This window comes from Colossoma macropomum, unplaced genomic scaffold (assembly GCF_904425465.1).
Source record: "Colossoma macropomum unplaced genomic scaffold, Colossoma_macropomum, whole genome shotgun sequence".
NCBI lineage: Eukaryota > Metazoa > Chordata > Actinopteri > Characiformes > Serrasalmidae > Colossoma > Colossoma macropomum.
The window spans coordinates 25205963-25230158 of NW_023494806.1; the positions used below are offsets into that span (position 1 = coordinate 25205963).

At 41.1% G+C, this 24196-nt stretch overlaps 1 protein-coding gene across 1 annotated transcript; it reads right to left on the minus strand.

Moving 5' to 3' along the window:
* Nucleotides 1-948: 948 nt before the first annotated feature.
* Nucleotides 949-23124, minus strand: rasgef1ba (RasGEF domain family, member 1Ba). Its single transcript, XM_036598420.1, has 14 exons — nt 22897-23124; nt 18330-18512; nt 18046-18168; nt 17800-17937; nt 13798-14010; nt 13502-13576; nt 12480-12575; nt 12108-12210; nt 10041-10120; nt 8644-8739; nt 6625-6720; nt 6206-6329; nt 5217-5289; nt 949-2553 (listed from the first exon to the last, which is right to left on the minus strand). The coding sequence occupies exons 2-14, from the start codon at nt 18504-18506 to the stop codon at nt 2529-2531; spliced, it is 1419 nt and encodes a 472-aa protein (XP_036454313.1). The 5' UTR covers nt 18507-18512; nt 22897-23124; the 3' UTR covers nt 949-2528.
* Nucleotides 23125-24196: the final 1072 nt, after the last annotated feature.

Here is a 24196-nt window from a genome sequence, read left to right on the forward strand (position 1 = left end):
TAAACTACCTTTCCTTTATTTCACTTATCGACAATTATGTTATTACAAAAAGCCAAAAACATACGTCCAACAGATAACTACAAACATGCCTCCACAAATAAATAGCAGCTTTTACAGTATGTAGTGTGTCCACTCTTAGTCTTCATTACAACGTCCTTTCTTTTCAGGACACTTGCTTTCTGTTTTTCAAAATCTGCAGGGATGTTTTTTCACACCTCCAAAGTTCAGTCTTAGAAGTTGGTTGCATTTTCTGCTTCTCAAGGTTGAAGTAATTCCAAACACATTCAGTATTGGTGAGATCTGGACTCTGGGGTGGCCAGTTCATTAATCTAAGAACATCAGCATTTGCTTTGTTGTTTTTTTTTCTTTTTTTAATCTATTTTCTCATTAAGGCTTCTTGAGGCTTTGACACTCTTAGCATTGAACTGTCTTCTCACAGTGGAAGGATGTACAGAAACAATTTTTGTTCAGATTTAAAGCAAAAGTGGACAGTAATCTCACCAAGATAGAAGCTTTAAGTACTGTTTTTGTACTGTTATGTTTTTTTCACTTGTTTTCCTTATACAAGTGGATTATCATGTATCTAATCCCATGATAAACAACTCCTGGAAAATCAATAACCGAACTGAAATAAAAGAAAGGTGGTATCTTGACTTTTCACAGTACTGTCATTTTTATAGATGTGGTAGAGGCTGTTTCTGTGTTCTGTAACACATGAGCTATAAAACATCAATACCTCATACACAGATAATGAGTCAATGATATTTTCTTTTGTAAACTCATCACCAGACTGCAACGACCAACTTGCACTTATGAATCATCTTTCAATCATTGTCAAAGGTCAAACTTTGCAGACTAAACTATTATTTTTCTGTGTTTAAATGACACATGACAAACTGCATGAACTGTTCAACAAAAATAGCAATTAATCACACCCAAAAAAGCATATTTACACAAGTGTTCTTTTATTGAATTGTGTTTTGTCCTATACCACAACTATTCCAGAGGCTCTCTAATCCATCAGGACAGTCAAAAATACATACCAATCTACACAGTGAAGAAAAACCACTTGGTATTTACAGCGTAAACCATGATGAGCTTCTGTGGAAAACTTTGTGTAAGCAAAAGAAAAACAGGGCAAACTAGACATCAGTCAGTCTTCATCATTAACTTCATATTGTGCGCCAGTACCCTGAAATTTAGTCTCATACAAAGCTTTATAAATATAAAATATTAGTTTAGGGCAACATCTCGTAACTATAAAATATTTTATGTAACTAGTGCAAAATAATATACCAAAAAAATGAACACCATATCACCAAATACTTCAAAATAAATGACACAACACAGGCTTTTAGGCAGGGACATGAAAAATATATTATAAAGACAATAATAATAATGATAATAGTAATAATAATAACATTAATCAACCTCCATGTTCAATCTTCTAGATATGGCAAACCTTCATGTATTTGTGTACCAAGCCATTATATACCTGAACTATAGTTCACTCTGGTCATTTATTAATTCTTGGTTTAACCACCAGGGGGCAACACAACATCATTGTAGAAGTAACTTGGATGGACAGTAAAAAGATGGACAGGACAGCAATGTGTTCCAGTGGCCTTAATCACTTCAAACGTGTACTGTATCTACTTCATAGAGTGGAAATGGTGTTTCTATTATAACACTGTTTACAGGGAATGTGGTGCCTTCAACAGTCCATATGAATATGGTAAGAGCTCTGAAGGTAAGGACAAAAGGTAAAAATGAATATCACAAAACAGGTGATAAACACAATTGGAAATGACATTTTTATTCTCAGATGCACCCAGTGCATTCAGCAAAACTCGACGAGCCTCTCTCGTCCACGCTTGACGGTCACTCACACATGTAAGACAAACACTTTACACACATCTCATATGTATAAAAAAAAACAACAGCAACAAATACAACCAGAAAAAATAAGGACAAAATATATCTGTACTTAAATTAATGCTGTACAGTACTGGTAGCCAGTACACAATGCTGGTTTCAATATATGTTTTTTGTTTGTTTTTAAACTGATTCACACAGAGTTGGCCAACCAGCAGCGAACTCGTGCTGTCTGCGAAGAGGAGAAAACATGGTCTGAAAATGTCAGGAGACTATTTGCATCAAGAACGTCTGGATCCCTCTCGAGGAATCATAAGACGACTGCAGCCAAGGAGCATAAACAACACTGCATTGTTTCTCTCCAATCAAACTAAGTCTCTTTTTTTAAAGAAAATAAGCGTACAAAGTCTTTACAAAGAGATGAAAAAGCTGCTCTGAAATATCCAGTATGTGGGCCAGAAGGTCATCGTCTTGTAGAAAGGTGCTCCTCTCTCAGACGCTCCAAAAAAAGAGGAAACAATAATTTCCAGCAAAGTAGAGATTGTCATTTCCCTTCAAAAACAGGGTTACTTCTCACTTTCTGAGGGGACAAAAAGGGGTCACAGCTGGCATGCCAGAAGCATCACTTCATTCACTTGGTTTCTTCAATGGGATTATGTTCTGTTCAGCAAAGAAGACCTGCAAAATAGAGCAGAAGTACAGCTATTATAATCTAGAAATTACAGTAGGTACAGTCAAAGATGGTCCATGAGAAGGAAATAACAATAAAATTCAAAAGGTCTGAATCTGACTCTAATGACCTGCAACAAAAACCAATTCAGCACTTCAGTAACACCACATGGCACGTTTATCATGTCCTATTGTTGGAAGTTTTATATGTGCAACACGCAGCTGCATACTTGAAGAATACTTGCACATTTGTACTTCTTATAGTCATTTCACACCTGACCCACACTAGACCTACACCAAAAGTTTGTAGACACCTGCTCATCCAGGGTTTCTTCTTTAATCTAGGATATACAGGGAGTTCGCCCCCCCTTTGTTGCAGTAACAACATCTAATCTTCTGCTAGGGCTTTATAATAGATGCTGGAACAAAGCTGTGAGGATTTGACTGCATTCAGCCACAAGAGCATCAGAGAATGCAGTTCCACTGCTCCACAGCCCAATGCTGGGGGGGCTTTATACTGCTCTAGTCAACATTTGGCACTGGGCATGGCAACCTTAGGCTCATGTGTGGCTGCTCCAATTCTATTCTCTTCCATTCTATTGGCAATCATTTTCTATGGAGAATATACAAGCTGTGTGAGCGCAAACGAACAAGTGGGTGTCAGCAAGGTGCATCTTAAAGTAGCTGAATTCGCATTTGAAGGAGTGTCTGGATACATTTTGGATATATAGTGTATACTGTTTTAAATGCATTTAGATTATATGCTGAGAATATGAAAATATTGTGACTACATTTGTGCATATGTATTATTTATTTATTCTGTATTATTCAGTTCATTTAAGTTAGCGCCCATTTCACAAAGGCAAATTCCTCTTACATGCAAGCGTACTTGGCCAATAAACCCATTCTGATTCCAACACATCAGCTGACCTGCCGTTTCCCGGTTCTTGTCTACACTGGTCACTAGAGAGTTAATTTCCTCTCACTAAAGCATTGACAGTCACGCTCCGGCCGAGGCTGGAGCACGTTCTGCTGATCCGCACAAAATCTGGTGATGTGACAGATCCTGTCGCAGTGGGGAAAACGCCTTTCTCCATCAGCCCACTCGCTTTATCGCTCTCTCTCTCTCACTTTTTCTCACTCGCTCTCTCTCTGGGTTGGATGGCTGTCGGGAAACGTGACTAAGTGGACAGCCAAGTGTACTCAGCCCTTGCCAGGCTGTGAGGAGGGGTTGTGTTTAGTCATCTATTGCTAACATTATCACTGTTCCACGCTCCCTCTTTTCAATATGGTGGTGGTCCCTTCTGTTTGTACTCAAGCTTTAACGTTAAACACAGTCTGTGTCAAACAAGGGATATCTTCTACTTTCATGAACAGAGCCGCATGTACAAAAATAAAAACACTAACGTTAAGAAGGCAAATACTTCTATGGCTACTTGACTTTGAATGAAATCCTTTTACTGAAGTTCTTCCCGCATAAATGAAATAAACATTGTCTAAAAATGTATTGTTTACTGTTTACACACTCTATGGATACAAAGCTGCAAAAACAATCCCATTTTTTCACTGTTTTTGTGATGCCACAAAAAACAACATATTCACATATATCCACCTGTTCACTACATTCACACTCAAGCTATAAAAAGTTTTTCTGCCTGGACCACTTTTTGAAAGAGGCACAACACGGAACAGCCAATCAGAACATTTGTATGTATCTGCAAAAAAAATGCTTTCTTTACAGTGGTGGTGATAGGAACCAGGGGTTGCAATGTCTTCAACACAAATATAGAGAGTAAATATTTTTTTTACTATCCAAAACGAACCTAATATATGACCCTACATGTGTCTTCTGAGTTTTTATATGTAATGTTGACAATGGCAAAATAGTTATAAATCTGCAGGGGGAAAAAATATTGAGGAACTATTGAGGAACACCCTGCATGTACCTCTCTGCCATGAATGGATTTAAAACAAAACATTTTATGCTAAAATCTTATCTCAGAACTATCATAAAACAGTATCTTAGGCATATCTGGAACCATTTCATGTGATAACTTTCTCTGACAGACATGTTTGAGGCGTTACTTTTTACTGTTGGGTTCACCACACTGTGAACAATTCTGACTGTAAGTTTCTCTAGAATGGAGCGTTTTACATCAAAGCACTCTGATTGACTTTGTTTACATCTTAACTGTTTAATTATACAGAATTTTGGAAAACTCTGTGGAATTCCCCTTTAGGACAAGTTGGAAAATGGTCATGTAAAAATAAAGTTTTGACTGTTTTGATACATAAAACTATACAAAAGTGAACCTCAGGGGGAAATAATAAAGTACAATGAAAAAAAGTTGTATTTCCACTTTATTTTGTACATCTAGCCTAAAAACATGAGGTCATTTTGTGTTAAACCCACTAAGCTTATTAAAAACTAAAAAAAAGGGCATTTGCACTCTGGCATTCAACCAGTTCCTACATCAGCAAATCTTTCAGCCAGCCGAGCAACAAAAATCCAAAAGTGGCCTATTCCTCTTGTTCACCAACACCAGACTTTATTTCATCCCACAGACACAAGTCTGACCTAGATAACACACGAAAGCTGTCAATCACAGGCAGTTGTACAGCTGTGACGAATGAGAGCTCACATACTCACACTCAAACACACTCACACACACCTGAGAGATTTCCATCTGTCCTTCTCCATGTTGTTCTCCGGTCCCTCGCTCTCGTAGGACGCCAGATACAGAGCTGTCGGGAGATAAGAGAGAGGAGGATGTGTCACAAGGCTTTTACTCATGCCCTTGTTTTGTTTTTGACTCATTTCTGTCTCGCCTTTCTCACGTTAGGGAATTCTTTGCGTTTGAGGTAATCCGAGAATACTACGTACTTGTGTTTTTGGCACTGTGTTCTCAAATTGCGCAACTCCTATCAGGTTTGTGTCATGAGAAATGACATGATGGGGCCCGAGGGCAGCGTGTGTCTGTGATGTACAGACGCTACACAAGTTTGAGGTGTGTCTGTTGCCAGCAGGTGAAATGTGTTGGCCTCAAGTCACAATGGTCAGATTAATCTACAGGGGCTTGACAGGGTTGAGACATTTATAAACTGTAAATGAAATTGTCACTAGATTCATCTGGAATAGCATGGAGAAATATAATATTTATTGCTATAGGGTTACAAATATTAGTGTAATAGCCCAGCATCTAACCATTCTGCTCTTCTGTAATATAATAAGTATGTCATCAAATATTGTTTTGAAATACTGGTCAAATCTAAACTTCTGTCTGATGCGGATATTTTTTTTTAAGCAAATCTGACACTAATATGATTCTGATATCATTGTGCATCCCTAACTGATTTTTCATTAGTTTTGTTCCTGGTAACCAATGGAATATCTAGGAGAAACTTCTTTGCTTAATCTAGATGTCAATAAACATATCTTGGTTGACTTCATTGTATAATATATAACTGTAAAAGTCACTGCTTTCCATACTTTTGGCCTATACCTTTGCTCAGCTGCATATTCATAAACACATTAAGTTGCCAATGACACTCAGTATTGTTTCATTGATTACCAAGACACAACTTTGTGGCAACAATCAAAATTAATCTTGCTAGCTCCTGTCAATTACTTGATTGACCATGCACTCATTAAAGGGCTTACCGTCCTCACTGAAGACAGGAGCAGTCAGGAGGTACTGCAGAATCTTGCGGTCCTTCTCAAAGGGGCACTCCACCTTCTTCCAGGTCATGAACTCCCTCACCTGCTTGGCCAACTCCCAGAATTTCTGCAAAACAAAATAACAAAACCAACTGCATATTAGATGTCAGTTCCTTTTTCACTATTCTGCAGACAGTGAAAGAAGAAAGCTCAATCTCAGCACTTGAAACTTCCTCATTCTTTATGACTTTGTTGTATTGCAGCTTAGATTGTGCAGCCCTGACCCATATGTGCATTGTTCATGTGGCAGTTGCTATGCGAAATCAATGTTTTTCTGTACTGTTATGCAACAGTTAAAAATAGATAGCAGTTGTTTCCACTTATGTTAACAAATAAAAAGGAAATGGAAAAAAAAAGAGTACCTCAAAATTGACGTGTCCATTCGGGAGCCGGTTGGCACATCCTTCATTGAGGAAGTAAATGTCTTTGATTAAGAGGCTGAAGAATGGAATGACAATCTGAAAGAGAAAAAGACAAGTGAGTGAGTTATGACGATCTTTGAGGAAGTTATACTTGTTACTAGGCAAGTCTATAAACATGCAGGCAGTATTTTGTTGCTATGAAGCTTTACGTTTAGAAAAGAAGAAGAAAGACATCAACATTGGTTAATGTAAAAGAAAAACGGAAAGGTTGCTTATATTCATCATGAAATGTTTGTACATTGCAAATGGCAGCTTTTGTTTCTCAATGGTGTAAAAAATTAATAACCAGAGAAAAACTACGTTATTTAGAAGTTTCTCATAATGGCAATGATTTGCAAAAGCACAGTAGAAGCGAAGCAAGTGATTCCTCTGCTGTCAAATTAACCTCTGAGGTCACGCTGGATAGTGTAAGGTACAGGTGAGAATTACAAGGCGGCTTAATTAACCTCTAACACACTACATAAAAAGCACAACAGGATCTACCACATTAGTATGCAATTGAAGTGACTGACGTGAGGAGGAGGCTGGTGTCACTTTGTATCTGAGACAAAGAGCTCAGCTGTCACGCAACACCTGAGCTAAGCCCTGTGACAGAGCAAAATGCAAAACAATGCCCTCCCTAAATAGACATGCTATGACGCCTGTGTATACAGAAAAGAACAGAAACAACAGCCACCCTCCAGAGTAAAAACTGCCGAACTTAAAACACAAAGAGACAGGGTGTGAAAAAAATCCAAATTTTAAATGAAATAATCACTTGCTTAGTGCTTAAGGCAAATCAGAGAAACTGAAGTGTAAGTTTAGTTCAATTACTAAGAGAACTTAAAACAAACTTCGAACTAAAAGCCAATTCCTAGTAGAACTTAATGAAAAATGTGAAATTTCTGGTTCTGAGACACAAAAACAGATTTATTATGATTTATTTTTGTTCCTGTGCATCCCTGGAGTGACAGCAATAACCAAAACCAAAACAAACTTGATTTGGGGAAAACAAAGTTTCTGAGTCGTCACTACGGCGAGGAGGGAAAAAAATAACTCAACGATGTTGGGAGAACTCTGTCAACAAACACCCCCCACACCCACTGAATAGGGTAGAAGAGTTGAACATTCCAGAGTTGCTTGGGAACATTCCGTCTCATGACCCCGAAAGTCAGAGAAAGTGGATGTCTTCCCAAAGCATCCTCACATGAGGTTAGCGTTTTCCCTCAGAAAGTAAGAAAAAAGTGACAAAAAGAGTCAAGACGTCAAGCTGACAGAACACAGTGTATTCTGAACAAGCACGTCTGCTATGTTGAGTGGTCATACAAAAGGCTAGATAACTAAGGCTGGTCTTGAGCCCACTGGCTTGGGTCACTCGCGAGCAGAGAACGTAGGAACATTCTGGGAGTTTGGCCTACTGCCATGTTTCTCCAAAAGAGAACAGAACGTATTTTGCGGAGGAAGCAGCACGTCCCCTTCTGACGTCTCGCCCACTCAAGGCTGACCCATTTAAGGCTCGGCCCGTCCGCTCTTAGCCTCATTACATAACTTTCTTGACCAAAGCTGACAGCAGACGTTCTTGATAGCACTGATAAACATGAGGACCTCTGAGGGCAACATTTTAAACTATCTGAGTTAAAGACTTTTCATAGTGTCTATGATCCCACCAGAGTCATCATTTTCTAGCTGGTTGAAAGAGCAGACTGGTGATATGATCTTCCTCAGTGTCACTGTAATCAACTCTTATCACTTCAGAAGCGATTCTGTTTACCGGTTGAATGTTTTAACAGTGCCCAGTTTTGCGTCAAACACTTCAAAAGCTGTTTTCACAAACACGCTCAAACAAAACTAGATTAAGAACACAATTATGTAAAGTTCGTGCGACAAGGCACAGTTGAACAAAGGCCAAATGAGAAAGGCTTACAGAAACAAGAAAGACCAGTACAGTGAGCACATTCTAGACATTTAGAGCAGACATACCTTCTCTCTGCTGCTATGAGCAGTAATAGATCTTTGGGTGGCCCCACGTAGTGCTGTTCTGTAGTTGTAGAAATTGCTGGAAGGGTCCATTTGGTGCTGAAGAGAGACAAAATAGTAGAGCACAGAGTTTATACAAAAGTAACCTGAGGGATTATCTTCATGAACCTATTCCAGATGTTCTCATTATCAAAAAAACTTATGTTACAGTCACAAGCACTGACTTAACCAAAGGCAAAACAAGTCATCCTCATTACAATTCAGAAAGGGACTTTCTTGCATGGGAACCAAGTAAGAAGATCCTTCTTCTGTATGAAGCCTCATGTCCCCAGGACAAGGCTTTTCAACCCACCTTTATCAGATATCCATCCAATGCACCCTACTGTAACACCAGATAGGCCGTGAAATTGGGTACAGGGTCAGGACAAGACCTCTATAAAGCTACAGGAGTGACCTCCATGTGAAACAAAAAAAAGAAACTTCCTCTGAAGATTTGTGGGCAACACCTGCAGCTTTGACTCTCGAGGTTTTGGCGGGTAAGACGAGGGGCCGCCTAAGCCCTTTAATCTCCAAACCCTTAGATCTCAGAGTGTGTGGAGAAAGGGAGAATACTCTTTTTTACTGTCGACTGTTTACCGCAGCTAAGGTACAATGCTGTGTGATTTGAGAGCATGCAGAGCATAAGGCGGCAACTCCCTCAAATCTTCTATCGGAAACTCTATTTGCACATCAAAATGCTAAAAAGCTCCACAGACTTAGGAAGAACCCTGTGGTTGGGAAGGGGTGAAAGAGGGAGGGGAGAGAGGTTTACTTTTCACTAGTCAATTATCCAGCTCATTGCCTTTGCCAGTCTAAAGACAAAGCAAAACCTTAGATAAGACCATTTCTAGACAGTAAATACACAGTGTCTGGAAAGAATCAAAGGAAAAGTCTTAAATGACTTTTATGACCTTTTATGACTTAAAGCCTTGCCTGGCTGTTTTATAAACATTTTCAAGCCCACTCAAAGGCTGGATTACTGTATTTCAGAATGATAATGGCACAAGAGCGGTAATTCCAGCCCACAGAGGGTTTAATTGGAATGAATGGGTCTTCATATTGTCGGGGGCTGAGCAACCATGCATGTATGACTCACTAGAATAATGGCCAACTAACAGGCCACTTGCACAGCGTCAATTCCATGTGCTTAAAGTGCTGTTGCGCCACATCTTCAGCGGTTTGCCATTGTTGTTTCACTATTATTTCCCACACGTATTATCCCAAGTGCTCCTACACATTCTAATCTCCCTCAGTAATGACTCACATCCACCCACCAGCATTACTGACATGAAAACAACAAATGGGAAATCTGTTGAACAAGAAACAAAAATGCAAGAAATACTAATGAAAACACTACATACCTCTAGAATGTCAAACTTGGCCGTTTTGACTTTGCCCCAAGTCTTCTTTAGCCGTGACACCGGACTCATGTTCATGCCAGCTGTGAAGGACACACAAACACAGGTCAGCAGAGGACAACAACCAACTCCCACTTCCTGCTGCAGCTGCAGTTTCTCAGGCACTAGGCCCATGAGTCTGCAGGAACAATAGCATTAGTGGGCGCATCACTTCTCTCTAACAGTATGGTTGGCATATGGCATTGAGCCTCTATAATGGGGTGGGGTCAGCAGTAGCGAAGCAATGAGGTCACTGGACTGTTCAGGGTATCTGATCAAACTCCCTTTGCCGCACTGATCCCTCTAGTGATGACCAAAACAAGAATCATTCAGTAGGTGTTATCTGATGGCTGAGTGACAATGGTTGTGGATAATCTACTATCTGTAGATTCTATCCTGACTCTCATATGGGGTGTGTTTAGTTTTCTGTTCAGGGTGTGGTAACAAACAAGAGCAAAAAAAGAAAAAAATGTCCATATATTATTTAGAATTGAACATTCTGAAATGTTATTTTGGGTAATTTATCTCTTTGCTACACTCAGAAAATGTGGTCTAACAGCTGAAGAATGTGATGAAAGGAAACCTTGTATCTTCAAAAGGCAAAGGATGAAGGAGAAGGAAAACAGGTTTTTAACTTAATGTCTGATAATGTAATCAGACTTTAGTTCAAATACCTTTGAGCCATTCCAAGTGGTCCATTAATCATTAAATATTAACACAACTTAAAAGGCAGCTGTCATTTTCAAACAACAGAAAAGAATTAAACATGAACAAAATGAAGTTTTATTACGGCAGTGGCGATAAGCTGTTTATTCAAAATAGCAACAATGCCCTTTTTTCTCTATAACAATGCACAAAGGCAGCGATACCATCCCAGACAAACGCTGATACCATCTACAAACAGATAAAGAAGCTCTACAAAAGAAAGCCATTTCAGTGCTGACAGGTGTACGGCTCTGATGTCTTCTGAGACACCACTAACTGTAACAATAGTGCGAATGATGTTCTAGCCAGGGACACGTGCTAATTCATGCCCCATTCACCCAACACAATGTCCTAGCCTCCAAGCAAACGTGGCCCGGTGGCACTCAACCTTTCCCATGACTTGTTTGTTCTCTCGTGGCAACTTTAATATTTGCCCTGCATCTCCAGGGACAGAGCGCTTGTATAAGAGCCCCAGGCTGTCGGGTTTTCGCCTCCAGGGAATGACCAGGGAAGGGACAGCTGGTTCCACCCCCCTCCACCCCCCTTCTCTCTCCTTCCTCTCTTGCTCAGGCTTTCCCTCTCATCTATCGAGTTGGTCAGCTCTGACCATCTGCCTGCAGGCGGCGGCTCCCTCACGCCGGTGCAGCTGCCACCTCCCTTGCCTGTCCACCCGCATAACCCCCCACACCGCCTGATGCATGGGAGCAGCCCAGCACATGAGGACTAAATAACAGTATGCAGGACTAGGGTGTAAACGTCGGAGGGAGCAAATATGTTTTCATATAGATGTCATGGATCACTTCAGTTATTATAATAATAGCCGTTAATTATCAATAAGCTTATTATTCTCTTATGCAGTGTTACTCAAACATATTACCCTGTTAAACTGTGATGTCAGAGGCATTCTTTGAGAGCCAATATCTGTCTAAATGTCTCATATCTGTTCATGCAGTGTTATTGTTAACCCGTTAAAAAGCCTAAATTAAGACTTATTATGCAGTAATTACTATATGCTTAGCTGGCACACCAAATTTAATAGTTTAAAGGGTTGTACAGACTCATGTGTCATGCCAAATCCAGCTTCCCCTCCCAAAACTTATTACTTGTAACAAAGAAACATGCTGCTAAATCATTCACAGAAAAATCATTCAGTCTGCAACAGTTCGACATTCTTATGTTGTGGGTGGCAGAGTATGGATTAGAAAATTATAAACAATCCCACTGAACAGCAACTTGTATTAATCAAACAGATTTGTGGGCAACAAAAGGCTTTCTCTGGGTATAGAAGCAGGAGCACATAGCTGAGAGGAAAATTAAAGCACTTACAAATGATAGCCATGAGAGAGTTGAAGTTGCCAATGTTGAAGCACTCCCGCGCCACATCGATGAAAAACTCAATGACTCTGGCTCGATGCTTTTTCTTCACTGGCTGTATGGTTTAAAAAAGAAAAGCAATAAGTCTCAATTATAAACACTATTTACTGGAAAAAACTGAACAAAACCTCACCACATAACAAGTTATTCCCTATATGTTAATTACAAGCCATTAGAGGACCATTCCCTGAGGCCTGTACAAAATGTATAGTTGCTTTGACGCTTTTGTACTTTGTAATTACACCTTATTATGACGGGTGTAATGGCGTAATTGTCCAGGTAATTGAAGAGGAGAGTTGTTCTGTCATAATAAAAGGCACTCACCATGCAGATCTCAGTGGCTACCAGGTAGCTGAGTCTGTTGAACCACTCCACATACGCCTCCAGGTTGCTGGCTTTCTTGTGATCACTAAAACAGCTCTGCAGAGACATTTTTTGACAGATTACCAACACAGCTTTCAGTGTCTACGGTAAAAAATACAGACAGCTGTACAGCCCAGCAAATATGTAGTCCAATGTATTTCCTTCAGCCTTGTCATTCCATCTTGAACTAATCTTTTTTCTGATCAAGCTAATTGGAGTAAATAGACAAATAAGTCAGGATACTTATATCATGGTGGTTTCTATTCAACGTAAAACATCATTTAGCAGTTATGGTCATTTAAGTAACTGCTCTAGATAACTCGAATGACCAGCGCCTCAACAGAGACTTCAAAAAAGAACGTACATGGTTTATCAAACACAAAAACACTCAATCAAAGCCACAGCCACTGAGATAAACCCACTACTCTCTGTGGGTAGTGACCATTGTCTATTCATGTAGATGCTCTGTCTAAAAGCTTGGGTTTCTTTCTCCCTTTCATTCCTTGCATTCTTTTGGACTGACCAAGCTCTCCCCTAACACAAAGGCCAGTCTTGCCTGATCTCTCTACTTGATGGACAACCTCACGGAGGCATGCCTGAGGATGAGGACTTTAAAGAAACCGCCACGAAGACAAAGGAGAAAACGCAGCAACATGCCATGCCACAGGCCGTTGCCTAGCAGCCGAACATTATTGAGCATTCTCAGACAACGTGGTAGGCCTGAGTGAATTTTCTGATCTTTTTATGCTAAGGCACAGCCACAAGGACACTGTTTTGAAGAGAATTTTTGATTGTGATGGATGGGTGGCTGGAATGTGTGAGGTTCCCTGTGTGAAAAAGGTGACACTGCACTGACCCCAGCCTAACATAACTACTGTTCTTATTGATTTGTCTGGGTATAGTACTTGCAGTCCAAGAGTCAAATAAAAACAAATCTCATTCTTTCAACCAATTTTGGTTTATCTTTTACAGAAAAATATTACCTTTTCATTGTCTAGAGGGTCTTTCTGAACAAACGCCTGGACGAATTCCTCAGGTCCTATGTAACTTAGTCTCTCCTGAAAAACAAACAGGAAGAAAAAAGTTAACGTTTCTGTGCACATCACAAATCAACTGCTTTCACTGGTCACCTTGAACACATTATCGTCAATCTAAATAACAAAATCAATAAGGCCACCAAACACACTTTATCGGCGCCTAAAAGTCGATTTTTCAAACATCACTGTTCAGACAAGGCAGAGTAACAAAGGGTGGTGTGTAAACTGTGAAAAAATCTCACCAGTTCAATGTGGGTGAGCTGTTGGGCCAGGGTGAAGGGGTCACTACAGATGGTCAGGATGTCTCTCTGGATGGACTGAGGCTTGGTTTTCAGAACTGTTAGCCTGTCCGTCACTGTGGAGTTGATCTTCGCCAGGGCTTCTTCGTACTGACTTAGCGTGGTGAGTTTACGGATCAGAGCCTGTGTCATCTGCTGCACCGTTTTGCGATACAGCTATGGACAAAAAGCAAAGAGAAAAAAAGAAAGAAGACAGGAGACATCAGTGCTGAGCTTGCAACAGGATTTACAACCATAGTAGCTTTCAGCACAGGCCATTACAGCGGAATAATTAACAGGAAAAATACTGATGTGGATGTGGCCTGCTAAGATAAGAAAGATGAGGAAAATCAACAAATATTCTTCCTGCAAACATCTGATGATGCAACACTTTCGCTTAAGACAGGCAGTAACAGCAGCGTACACAGCAAAAGATTTTCAGGCGTAAAATGAGAGGAGAAAAGCCATTTCACTTGATTGGTCAGCACTGCCGGGTAAAAGGACTGAAAGTTCTGCTGACAGGGTCCAAAATGGAGTCTACAGTGGGTTACGTAAAGAGTTCCTACAGTGTTATGAAAGAGCAGCACTCTCCATGGATGTCCCTTGAAAGACCTACTAACAGAACCCTGGGTCCAGCAGGCCACCCACTCTCATAACTCTGTCCACCAGTTCTTGTTATCTAACAAGAGCTTGACACGGTTCAGAATGCAGTTGCATAACAGCACGGACAGCAGCGGCTATGGCCCATTTCTCAACATTGACTCCAGTTAAAGAGGTACGGGAAGGGGCCCCTCAAATATCCACATCCTGTCTGTCTGCCCTGGCTGCCAAGTTTAGACTGCCTATAGGCTTGATGAAGTAGGTTCTGTAAATGCGCTCTCTGAACTAGTTTCACTTATTCAGCCATGTGCATTTGTTAAGACTGACAGGCCAAGGGTAAATCTAAGGGAATCTGATTCTTGGAATGGATCACAACCGCAGTCTCGAGTTTGTTCTTCAAACAATTCTAGTGATGGATGTGAGAAGCAAAAAAGGCTGGCCAGGCACATGGGAAATTGAAAGGTAGCCCATCCGTCAATCTAACGATGAGCTGGTAATGACACAGGAGACGTAACAGCCTCTCTGTGACCCAAGAGCCCAGAGGCAATAATGAATAGCACCGCCCCTCAGGAGCTTGTATTCTTAACATAATCTAATTACAATATTAGCTAAATATCTGAGAACACTGTAATATGCAAATAACCCCTCTAACCAGTTTTTTACCATATGCCGTTACCATCTTTACGAGTCACAGTTACAGATTTCAGTGGGTGTTTTAATGTATCAAAGTATATGTGATCCAATAAAAAGTATTATTTTAGTTCAAATGAAGCAGGACAATCATCACATTATTTATTAACCAGTGCATTTTTCATATATTGCAAGATGTTATCACAAGACAATATATAATCACAATTGTAGTATTTTGTCAATATCAAATGTGCTAATTCTCACATTGCAATTAGTTTGACAAGATGAGAAAAAACAGGTGTGGGAGTAAATTTATTCAACATATAAGATAAAAAAACAAAAAATATATCACCTGAAATCACCTAATTATTTAAGTAGCCTGCTTGTTACAGTTCCCTCTGCACAGATAAGGCCAACATGCAAAAGATCAAAGATGTTCTTAATAGTTGCCTCTTTGAGGGCCACCATATGGAGTAGCTTCTGTCTCCACCACAAATAGAGGATGGGGTGATTATTTTTAGAAACAATTCATGGAGATAACTGGCTGACATTTTAAAGCAGCAGGAAGGCTCCTTGCTTGCTTGTTTGCAGAAAGAAAGCTGCTTCTGTCCAAGCCCCATGCTTTAACCCTGGCATGGGTGTACGTGACAGCCGGTCTCGTGGTAGCACCTCAGTTTGAGCTCTGAGTTCAGCCTTCTTTGGTGCAAGCAACAAACCCAGCCAAAGGGTGAAGACTCTCTAGAACTTGCTCTGCCCTCGCGTAAACATGGGCCGTGCAAAAGGCGACCAAATGTGCACTGAACCTACCGGTTAGGCCTAGATCACAGGACTCAGTTACAGTGGGCTCTGCCTTCCCTATATAGATGACCACATCCATAATGACAGTCTCAGCAGACCGAGGACCTGAAGACCACACTGCGGTCTGGAGGCAGATGTTACAGCGTCTATTCTAGGCTCACTGTCCAAAAAACAGTTGTACTGCCACACAGTGTAAATTTTTTGGTTACTGCTGGCTGCCTACATTCAGGATAACGGCTGTAATTGCAATTTGTACCAAGAATGCCCTTGTTCTGCTGGACCTCTAGCCCTGAAGAGTTAGAAATGTTCCACGGTGACCTCGAGCGTACTCATGCCTAGCTCTAAATACATTGTCTATTATGCACATCTGACTGCAGTCAAGTCTAGCACCAGTAACCTGCTGTAAAAGGAAGCTTAGCTAATGCTATTTAAGGGTAAATAGAGTTCACAGAGCAGAAAACACCAGACAGTGCACAGCAATGGGTGACACAGACATAGCATTGATGTATTGTGTGAATGAATGCATTCTTCAGCCTAACAGACAGTACCATGTCTGCTTGGTCACAGATATAGATCTGCCAGACAGAAATGACTTACAGTACAATGAAGAGATTATACTTATCTTGCTTAGGCTACAAACAGAAATACAGCAGTCAAAAAAATGTTTAGCTCATTTTCGATTGGAACATTGATTAGCCACAGGTGCAGCCTGCAAAAGCATAAAAAGGCCACTTGACCCAAAACAATGCGCGCTTTTCTGTGCATGTGCTCCATCCATTAAATAACCAGTGCTCATCACTAACCCTCTTTCTCTTTATTGAGAGTGTAAACAACAGGGCAAAAACAGAAAGTCATTGATCTTCCAGGTCAGGAAGAACTAGATCAATCATCACACATCCACTTATTAGATGAGTCACAGGAGGCTGAAAGCTTTTTTTTCTTTTTGCTTCCAGAAGCTTCATTCACTCTGAACTGATGGATGCGTGTCCTTCATCTTCAACTGTCTTCCCTAACTAGCCCCCTGCTGCTAGTTGTTACGCTAATGCTTTAAACCTGCATGAGACCACTGCAGCAGACTTTGGTAAATCTATTTTTCATTCAATCTCTCTGCACAAAATCAAGCTTCCTCACTGTTGAGGGAAATAACTGTTCAGCTAAGTGAAGAGTGGAAAAAAGGGCCCATCTGGGATATTTGAGTACAGAACATTGAGAGCTGGCTACTTCAACCCTGTTCATGTGGGACTGACTGCCTCAGCTACAGCAGTCAAGAGGGCATAGGCGTAATGGAGGAGAGTACACCTGTGACACGGACTGGAAAAGAAAATCCCAATCACAGCCCTATTCAAGGTAGTTTAATGCCTGTCGAGTGTAATTTATGTGGCGTTTAAAAACTGCAAAAAGTGCAAGCAAGGATGGGCAAAAAACATAAACGATGCCATGATGACCCTCTTTCTTTTCCTCCATGGAAAAATCCCCTTCTGGGAAAATAAACGCTAAGCCAGTGACATTCGAGTCAGCGCTAATGGAACTATTTAAATGCAGCCTGTGGAAGAGCACCAGGGGAGACAAAAGCAGCCGAACAATAGAGCTTTCTTCTCCCTCCACTTGTCAGGCTCGACAAACTGCTTTGGGACTGGAGAAATCTCTCCCCCATCCCCCAAGAACTGACTTTTGCTTTACACCCATGTGTTGTAAGCAACACCTCCACTAGTTGACTGGTATAGAAGGCACACTTTAGCTTTTTTAAGGTACTGTTATCCTCAGGGTGTTGGTGATAAATAAGACACAATATAACACTCATGGTTTTGACACTTTAAGATGGAAGAGAAAAAGAGACCTTAAACTCTTCCTTACACTTCCAAGCTACTACTATCAAAAGCATTTTGCTTGTTCCACTCAAACCCTTAAACAGAGAATATTTGAAGAAAGAACACTCACCTCATCCCCAGTGCTCAGCCGATGTGTGAGCTCTTTCAGACTCCTCATCATCCTCTCATCCCGGAAGTCATAGGGAAATGTCTCTGTCCACTCTGTCAGCAGCTGCAAGATCTTAGGGGCAATTTTCCTGATTCTCACCTACAGATGAGAATAGCAGAAACTGACTTTGAATACTAAATTAAAGACAACCCTCATCATTCTACAACAAAATTTAAGGTTAAATTGTGATCATGCATACTGACTTACCTTGTCTGCCTGAGGGTCGCTGAGTCTCTGATGGTCCATGCAAAAGTGGCACACTTTGGACATGAGTTCATAGGGGTGGATGAAGAGACGTGAACTGAGCAAGAAGGTGAAGATGTATGTCCTCTGTTGATTGAAAGGGAAATGGAATTAATTAAGCAGTAATTTAAATAACATCTTACTTGGCCACAGTACATTAAGGCTAATGCATGGAAATATAATTAAGCTTGATGGGCTATACAGAGTATTTTGCAGTTCCTAAGAAAATATAAGAAATGTGTCCTCACATCAGGGTAGTAGGCCACGGTGGGGACTAAGTGCTGAATGAGGGCCTCCAGAGACCCTGACACGAGGTTGTCGTCATGGTAATACAGGCCCCCAAAGTCCTCCTCTTTTGTCTGGTACAGGTTCTTGTTATAGCCACTGGACGCAAACATCCCTGGAAATGGTGGCGTTTGAGGCATCTTGTCCTGTTGAATGACAAGCAGGATATAATTAGAAAAAGGACCCCCAAAAGCTTCATATCAACTAAAACACAATCAAAAATCACAACAGAGAGTGGTGCATGGGGCGTTATGTTAATGGCAGTCCTTCACCTTGATATGCGAAGATTTTGTTTACTTTTGTGTAAAACTCAAGGTCCCCGAAATCATTATGGGAAGTTGAGTGGAAAATTACTCTTCTTCACGGGGCTACCCATGGGGACATATCCTGTGCGATTAATCTTGATGTGCAAACACCCCTCCTGATTGCGCCTGCTACACATTTCACTTAATCTCTACTCTATAGGCATGTCAGCCATGAGGATAGTGCACATGATCGCAAACACATACACAATTTCTAATCCATGGTAATACCACAACACCACTGCATGAACTGCTGGCATAACAGCCCTTATAGTGCCTTAAGAACAAAATAAGCTTTGCCAAGCTCCAAACTCACGTGGCAACACAACACAGAGCGCCCATTTACTGTAGACTTGACACGAACAAAACGTGTTGACCTATGAGAAATGGATCTTCTGAAAAGACTGATTCTTTGCAAAAACATGAAAACGTGTACTGGCACAGCATTGGAGTCCTGTGACGATGTCAGTGCTAGCCAGGGGTGATAAGAAACCAAGCGCTATTTTGCTCTTTTCCCATACTCATTCCCATACCACCCTCTATCTGCCCCTTCCAAGCTCATGCCTCAGGCGCTCCCAGAGTCAAAAATGTTATGTGTACTGTACAGAGCCCGCAGTTCATTGTACCACCTGACCATACAGGCTAGCACCAACGTGCCAGCATGAGCTGCTGTGCCACCTCACAGTGATGCTTTATGAGAACGGCCAGATTCCTGGAGTCGATGGAGAGCGCCTCAGGAAGACACATGGGCCACTCAATAGAAGCATTCACAGTCCCGGCACGGGGCGCCCAGGGACCTGCAAACAATCAGCAGTCCCAATGGCCGCCTGCCTATTCAGGCCGGCATTTAGCTGCAGGCGTCTGAGCGCCAGGGTCGGACAGGGGTGTGCAGTGGAGGGGGAGGGGTTTCCAGGAGTTGTATACACACCCGTCTTCTCTTTTTTTCTCATAAGAAATTAGCATTAAAATTGGGGACTGAAAGTCAGCACTGCACCCCCCGCACGCATCTGTTGCAGCATGTGTTCTACCACCCCAGTACGTCAATGAGATGAAGGGAGTGCCGGAATAATCAATGTCAAGAGCGTGTCGTATCATCGCTAATACTGTCAAAGAACAAAGTGCGCGTGCAGCCTTCACGAGTGTTGCACTTTCAGTGAAAAAACTGACTTTTGTTGAAGCCACATTTGGATCTGAACCACAAAAGTGAGATGCAACAACTAGAACTAGCCTAACTACTGGTGAACAGAATTAGTGTATTTAAGCATCATCTCTTGGAAGAGATGCTTGAACACAGTTGCCACCATTTTGTTACTATTTTGTTGAGTGCCACCACCATGCTCCACAGCTTGGCCAGTGGCCAACATGCAGAATCTCCTGTGCATCTGTCCATAGGACTGCTGGGACAATGGTTAGGCCCACAGTGTGGAAGGCCAGGCCCAAGCCCTGAGGACACAATGCAAATGTGACTGCATCTCTCCGCTAGCACAAGCTGTCAAAGCCTTTTCTTTAGGCCCACTGCGAAGTGCCAGCTGCAGTGCAAGCTAATCCTATAAAAGTATAAAACAAAGCTGGAGCTGATTACAAGCGGGCCATCTGAACATGTTTGTTTTTTTGGTCACAGGTGTCAAGTACCACATGTCAAAGTGTCACTGTTTTTAACTGGGAGTTTGTGCCAGCTATATATGGCTTAAGATGCTATATATGGACAGTTTCAAAACTGGAAATTTAGGTCACAATCACATGTTGATCATCTTTCCTGTGACTGCTGTGGTCATAACTGACGTGAAAAGGGACTTTCTCTGAAACGGGGAACTACTTGCACCATGGAAATTGACACTTCTCTAAACTTGACAAGATAACCAAGTAAGCTACATCTGCCTGTATTTTGACACCAGCAACACATAGATCCGCTGAATGCCTTATGTTAGTAGAGAGCTAATGTCAGCACAAATTAATTCACAGATCCTAAGACCAGCTCAGTGAAACAGCCGTGTGGTGGCGCCAGTCCTGTTGTGGCATTCCTATCTCCACCTTAAGGTGTGGTGGCCACTTGCTCAATTAAAAAAAGGTTTCTGAGTTAAAGGCATACGCCCTGGCCATGAGGTGCTAACGACTAGCTGTGAGGGTCAGTTAGGGGCGAGAGGGAGGACAACAAATGACCATGATGACAGGAAGAAGGAAATTATTCCCACACTTCTCTGGGAGAGGCTGCACCAAAGCTGGTGCTGAAAGGCGCTCAGAAGGAACTAAGCAAACATAGCTCCTCCTTGTTTACAGTACTTTAACCCTGAGGAATCTCAGCTTGCCACAAGATGTGGAAGAGTAAAAACAGACCCAGCCTACTACAATACTACTACTGGATTACTGAGGCAACAACATGTCACGTCAGCAGTGGTAATAACCATATCATATTAAGGAGCACAAACGAGGCAAAGGGTCTGGGATAGAGACGGCATATCAGTATCGATATTAGACCGATATGAGCAGAAAATTCCAGACTGGATATCAGAGGGAAAAAGGAATTATTATGTTCCAATCCTATGACAAATCTATCCTGGAATAGCACACACTCATATTATGTGACATGATGTTTCCGTATTTCTTTCTGTGGGGTAGTACAGTGCTTGATTAGTTTGAGCATGACAGCCTACTTTTAGATGTTCATTTAAGGTGAACTGCATCAATTAAAAACTTGCTAATTTTAAAGCTTAGAACGTTTTGTAGAAAAAATACTGTATTGGTATTGGCATCTGTTTCAGTATCAGTATCGAATGAGAAAAAGGTGGTGTTTCACCATCTCTAGTCTATGAGAATACGGGTGTTTGTCATTTTAAACAATGTCTATTCTGAATGTTCAACGACAATAGCATATGACATCCTATCTAAATTTTTCTTTTTAAGTTGGTTAGTACTGGGCCATGGTCAGGTGAAATTGTTCTCATACATTTTCAGGACAAATATGCCCTGGCTTTGTAAGAAAAAACAGGACTAACCTACAGTGTCAGGACCAGCAAAATGATCATTTGCTTCACTGTTAAAAAATAAAAGTAATTTCTTTTTGGTTACTGAGGTTAAGGTTACAGTTAGGTTTAATGTTAGACTGAGAAAATTCTTATTACATACAGGTCCTCGCAAGTATATATATATATATATATATATATATATGTATATATATATATATATATAAAACACATTTGTGACCAACGCATGACCTGAAGTCCCCACACTGTTTGAAAACAAACGTGAGTCCATGTTTCTTGGGGGCAGGGAAGGTGTTGTTTTACTGATACTACTGAAGTGTGTCATGCTGGAAAAGAAGCCTTAGCAGGCACTGCATTAGCATAGCAGAAAAACCTTTCACCTGGTAGAGTGGTATTAGAGGGTCTAAGCTCACAGTGGGCCAAAGTCCATTTTAAAGAAAAAAACAGCAGTAAACCAGGCATTCAATGCACTGACGTGTCTTATGTGTGGCTTCAATTAACTTTTAGGTCAGCTAATGGATCAACCGTCCTGCAAGGCAGCTGATGTGAAGCTACTACAGATTAATGTGAATGGCTGTGGACTCTCTCATGAAAGGGGAATCCACTTAGCATAGTAGTAGATAAAAATAGCTCCCAATACTAATGCCACACTGGGCTGTAGACAAAGCCAGGGGATAATACTCTTAACAATTAACAAGAGGGTATTTATTTCCCCCATTCCCACCACACACATGTAACAACACATATACTAGTACTCTGCATATAATCTACAGTCAACAGTGACCCCACAACACATTTTGCAATCAGATTCACTTTATAATGTTCATAAAACGTGTATGACATCAGCCTCACTAAAAGAAGGAGCATTTAAATACTAAGTATTTTTGGATGTTCTTAATCACTGGCAATCGTATTTCTCCAGCTGCTCAAAAGCTTCAGCTTTTAACTTAAAATGCCAAACAGTCAGCCATGTCGTTGTCTATGATGTGGTGCTGCATCACATAGATGTGAAAATCAACATGATACGGATAACAGAATCAACCTGAACACCAAGGCTCTCAGAAAACGCAGTGCAGCAGATTACAAGGCTTCATTCACAGCCTATAATCTCGTCTGGCCTCTTGACACACTTATTATTCACACTAAGACAGCAGCACATTATATTATAAAACACTTTAAAGTAATAAAATGACACAAAGCGAAGCGACACCTGTTCCAGTCAGTGGGAGCAGCGAGCTGAATCTCACCTCAGAGGTGTCTCTCCTGAAAAGCGATTCTTCCTCTTATTTCCTCTCAGAGTCGAAGTAAAAAAACAAAAACAAACTCCAAACGCGTTTCAGCACAAATCGTTCCGCGTCTCAAGCCGAGCTAAAGTCTGGGAGAACAGCGCGGGAACAGGAGACCGCGCGCTCCTCGTCAAAGGCTGATAGAATCCGAATGAAAAGTGAGAGCCGCTCGCGCCTCTCTCGAGCTCCAGAGAATAACTGCTGAGCGAGGTGAAGCGCGCGCTCCGTACGCACAAGCGGGAGCGGACCAGCCAATCAGAGGAGAGCGGAGGCAGATCCAGCCAATCAGAAGAGCGAGAGATGGGCGCTGATTAAAAGAGAAACGCTCGTATTAAAGAGAAAAGAGAAGAGAAAGTGAGATTTGAAGGAGAGTCCCGGAGTGGAGGTGGATTCCGTGGATCTGTGAGGGAAATTTTTCTGTCACAACTGATCCTGGTTTTGGGCAATGAGGGCGTTTATTCACATCAGCCCGCAGGAGTTCACATTTCAACCTCTGTTTCGGGGAAGGAGGGCCTGTGTGCTCTTCTGCTGTGGAGTTTTTGTGGGGAAATGTAAATTTTTATTTTATTTTATTTATTTATTGTTTGTAAACGTTCCCCTTAAATTAACAGAACATGTGTTTTATGATCATTCACATACTGCTTACAATTTACTGCTGAAAGCCAAACATCTTAGACGCTCTGTATTTTTTTATGAAAAAAATTTTTACAGAGCAGATCACTGAAGAGACACCATCTGTTCATAGTTTATAGCCCAGATTTGTGGAAAAATGGGTCAACTTTCAGTAGGTAAAACAAATTGTGAGTTCAGCTTCTTTTATTATAAGGGTTTAAAATTACATCACCCATCTATTTAACTGGAAAGAAGACAGTTACAGCTCTCATATGACACCCACCTTTTGAATGTAGCTTATGAAATATGAAAGTTATGAAGAATATGTTGAAGTGCGTTTTGGAACCACCGGTGGTCTCAAGGAGTTTAAAAGGTTAAAAAAGGAATTCATTGATTTTTCAAAATTTCTGCATAATTAAATGGTTAAGATGTAAACAAAGTCATTCAGAGCGTTTTGATGTGAAATACTCCATTTTAGAGACACTTAACAGTCAGAATTGTTCATAGTGGTGGTGATAGGAACCAGACGTCTGAATATTTTAACGCCTCTAAAAGCCCCTCACAGAAAGTAAAAATGGACACAAATATGCTGCCTGATGACGATGATGATGTTTTGCGATAGTTAAGACAGTTTTGAGATAGGTTTTTG

What these genes read in the sequence shown, in the direction of transcription:
- rasgef1ba (XM_036598420.1), bottom strand. Translation starts at nt 18,506, where the DNA reads ATGCCTCAAACGCCACCATTTCCAGGGATGTTTGCGTCCAGTGGCTAT. An exon ending in CCGTGGCCTACTACCCTGAT is followed by an intron (nt 18,169 to 18,329) that starts GTGAGGACACAT and finishes TTCAATCAACAG; the next exon opens with AGGACATACATCTTCACCTT. An exon ending in GCGACCCTCAGGCAGACAAG is followed by an intron (nt 17,938 to 18,045) that starts GTAAGTCAGTAT and finishes TCTCATCTGTAG; the next exon opens with GTGAGAATCAGGAAAATTGC.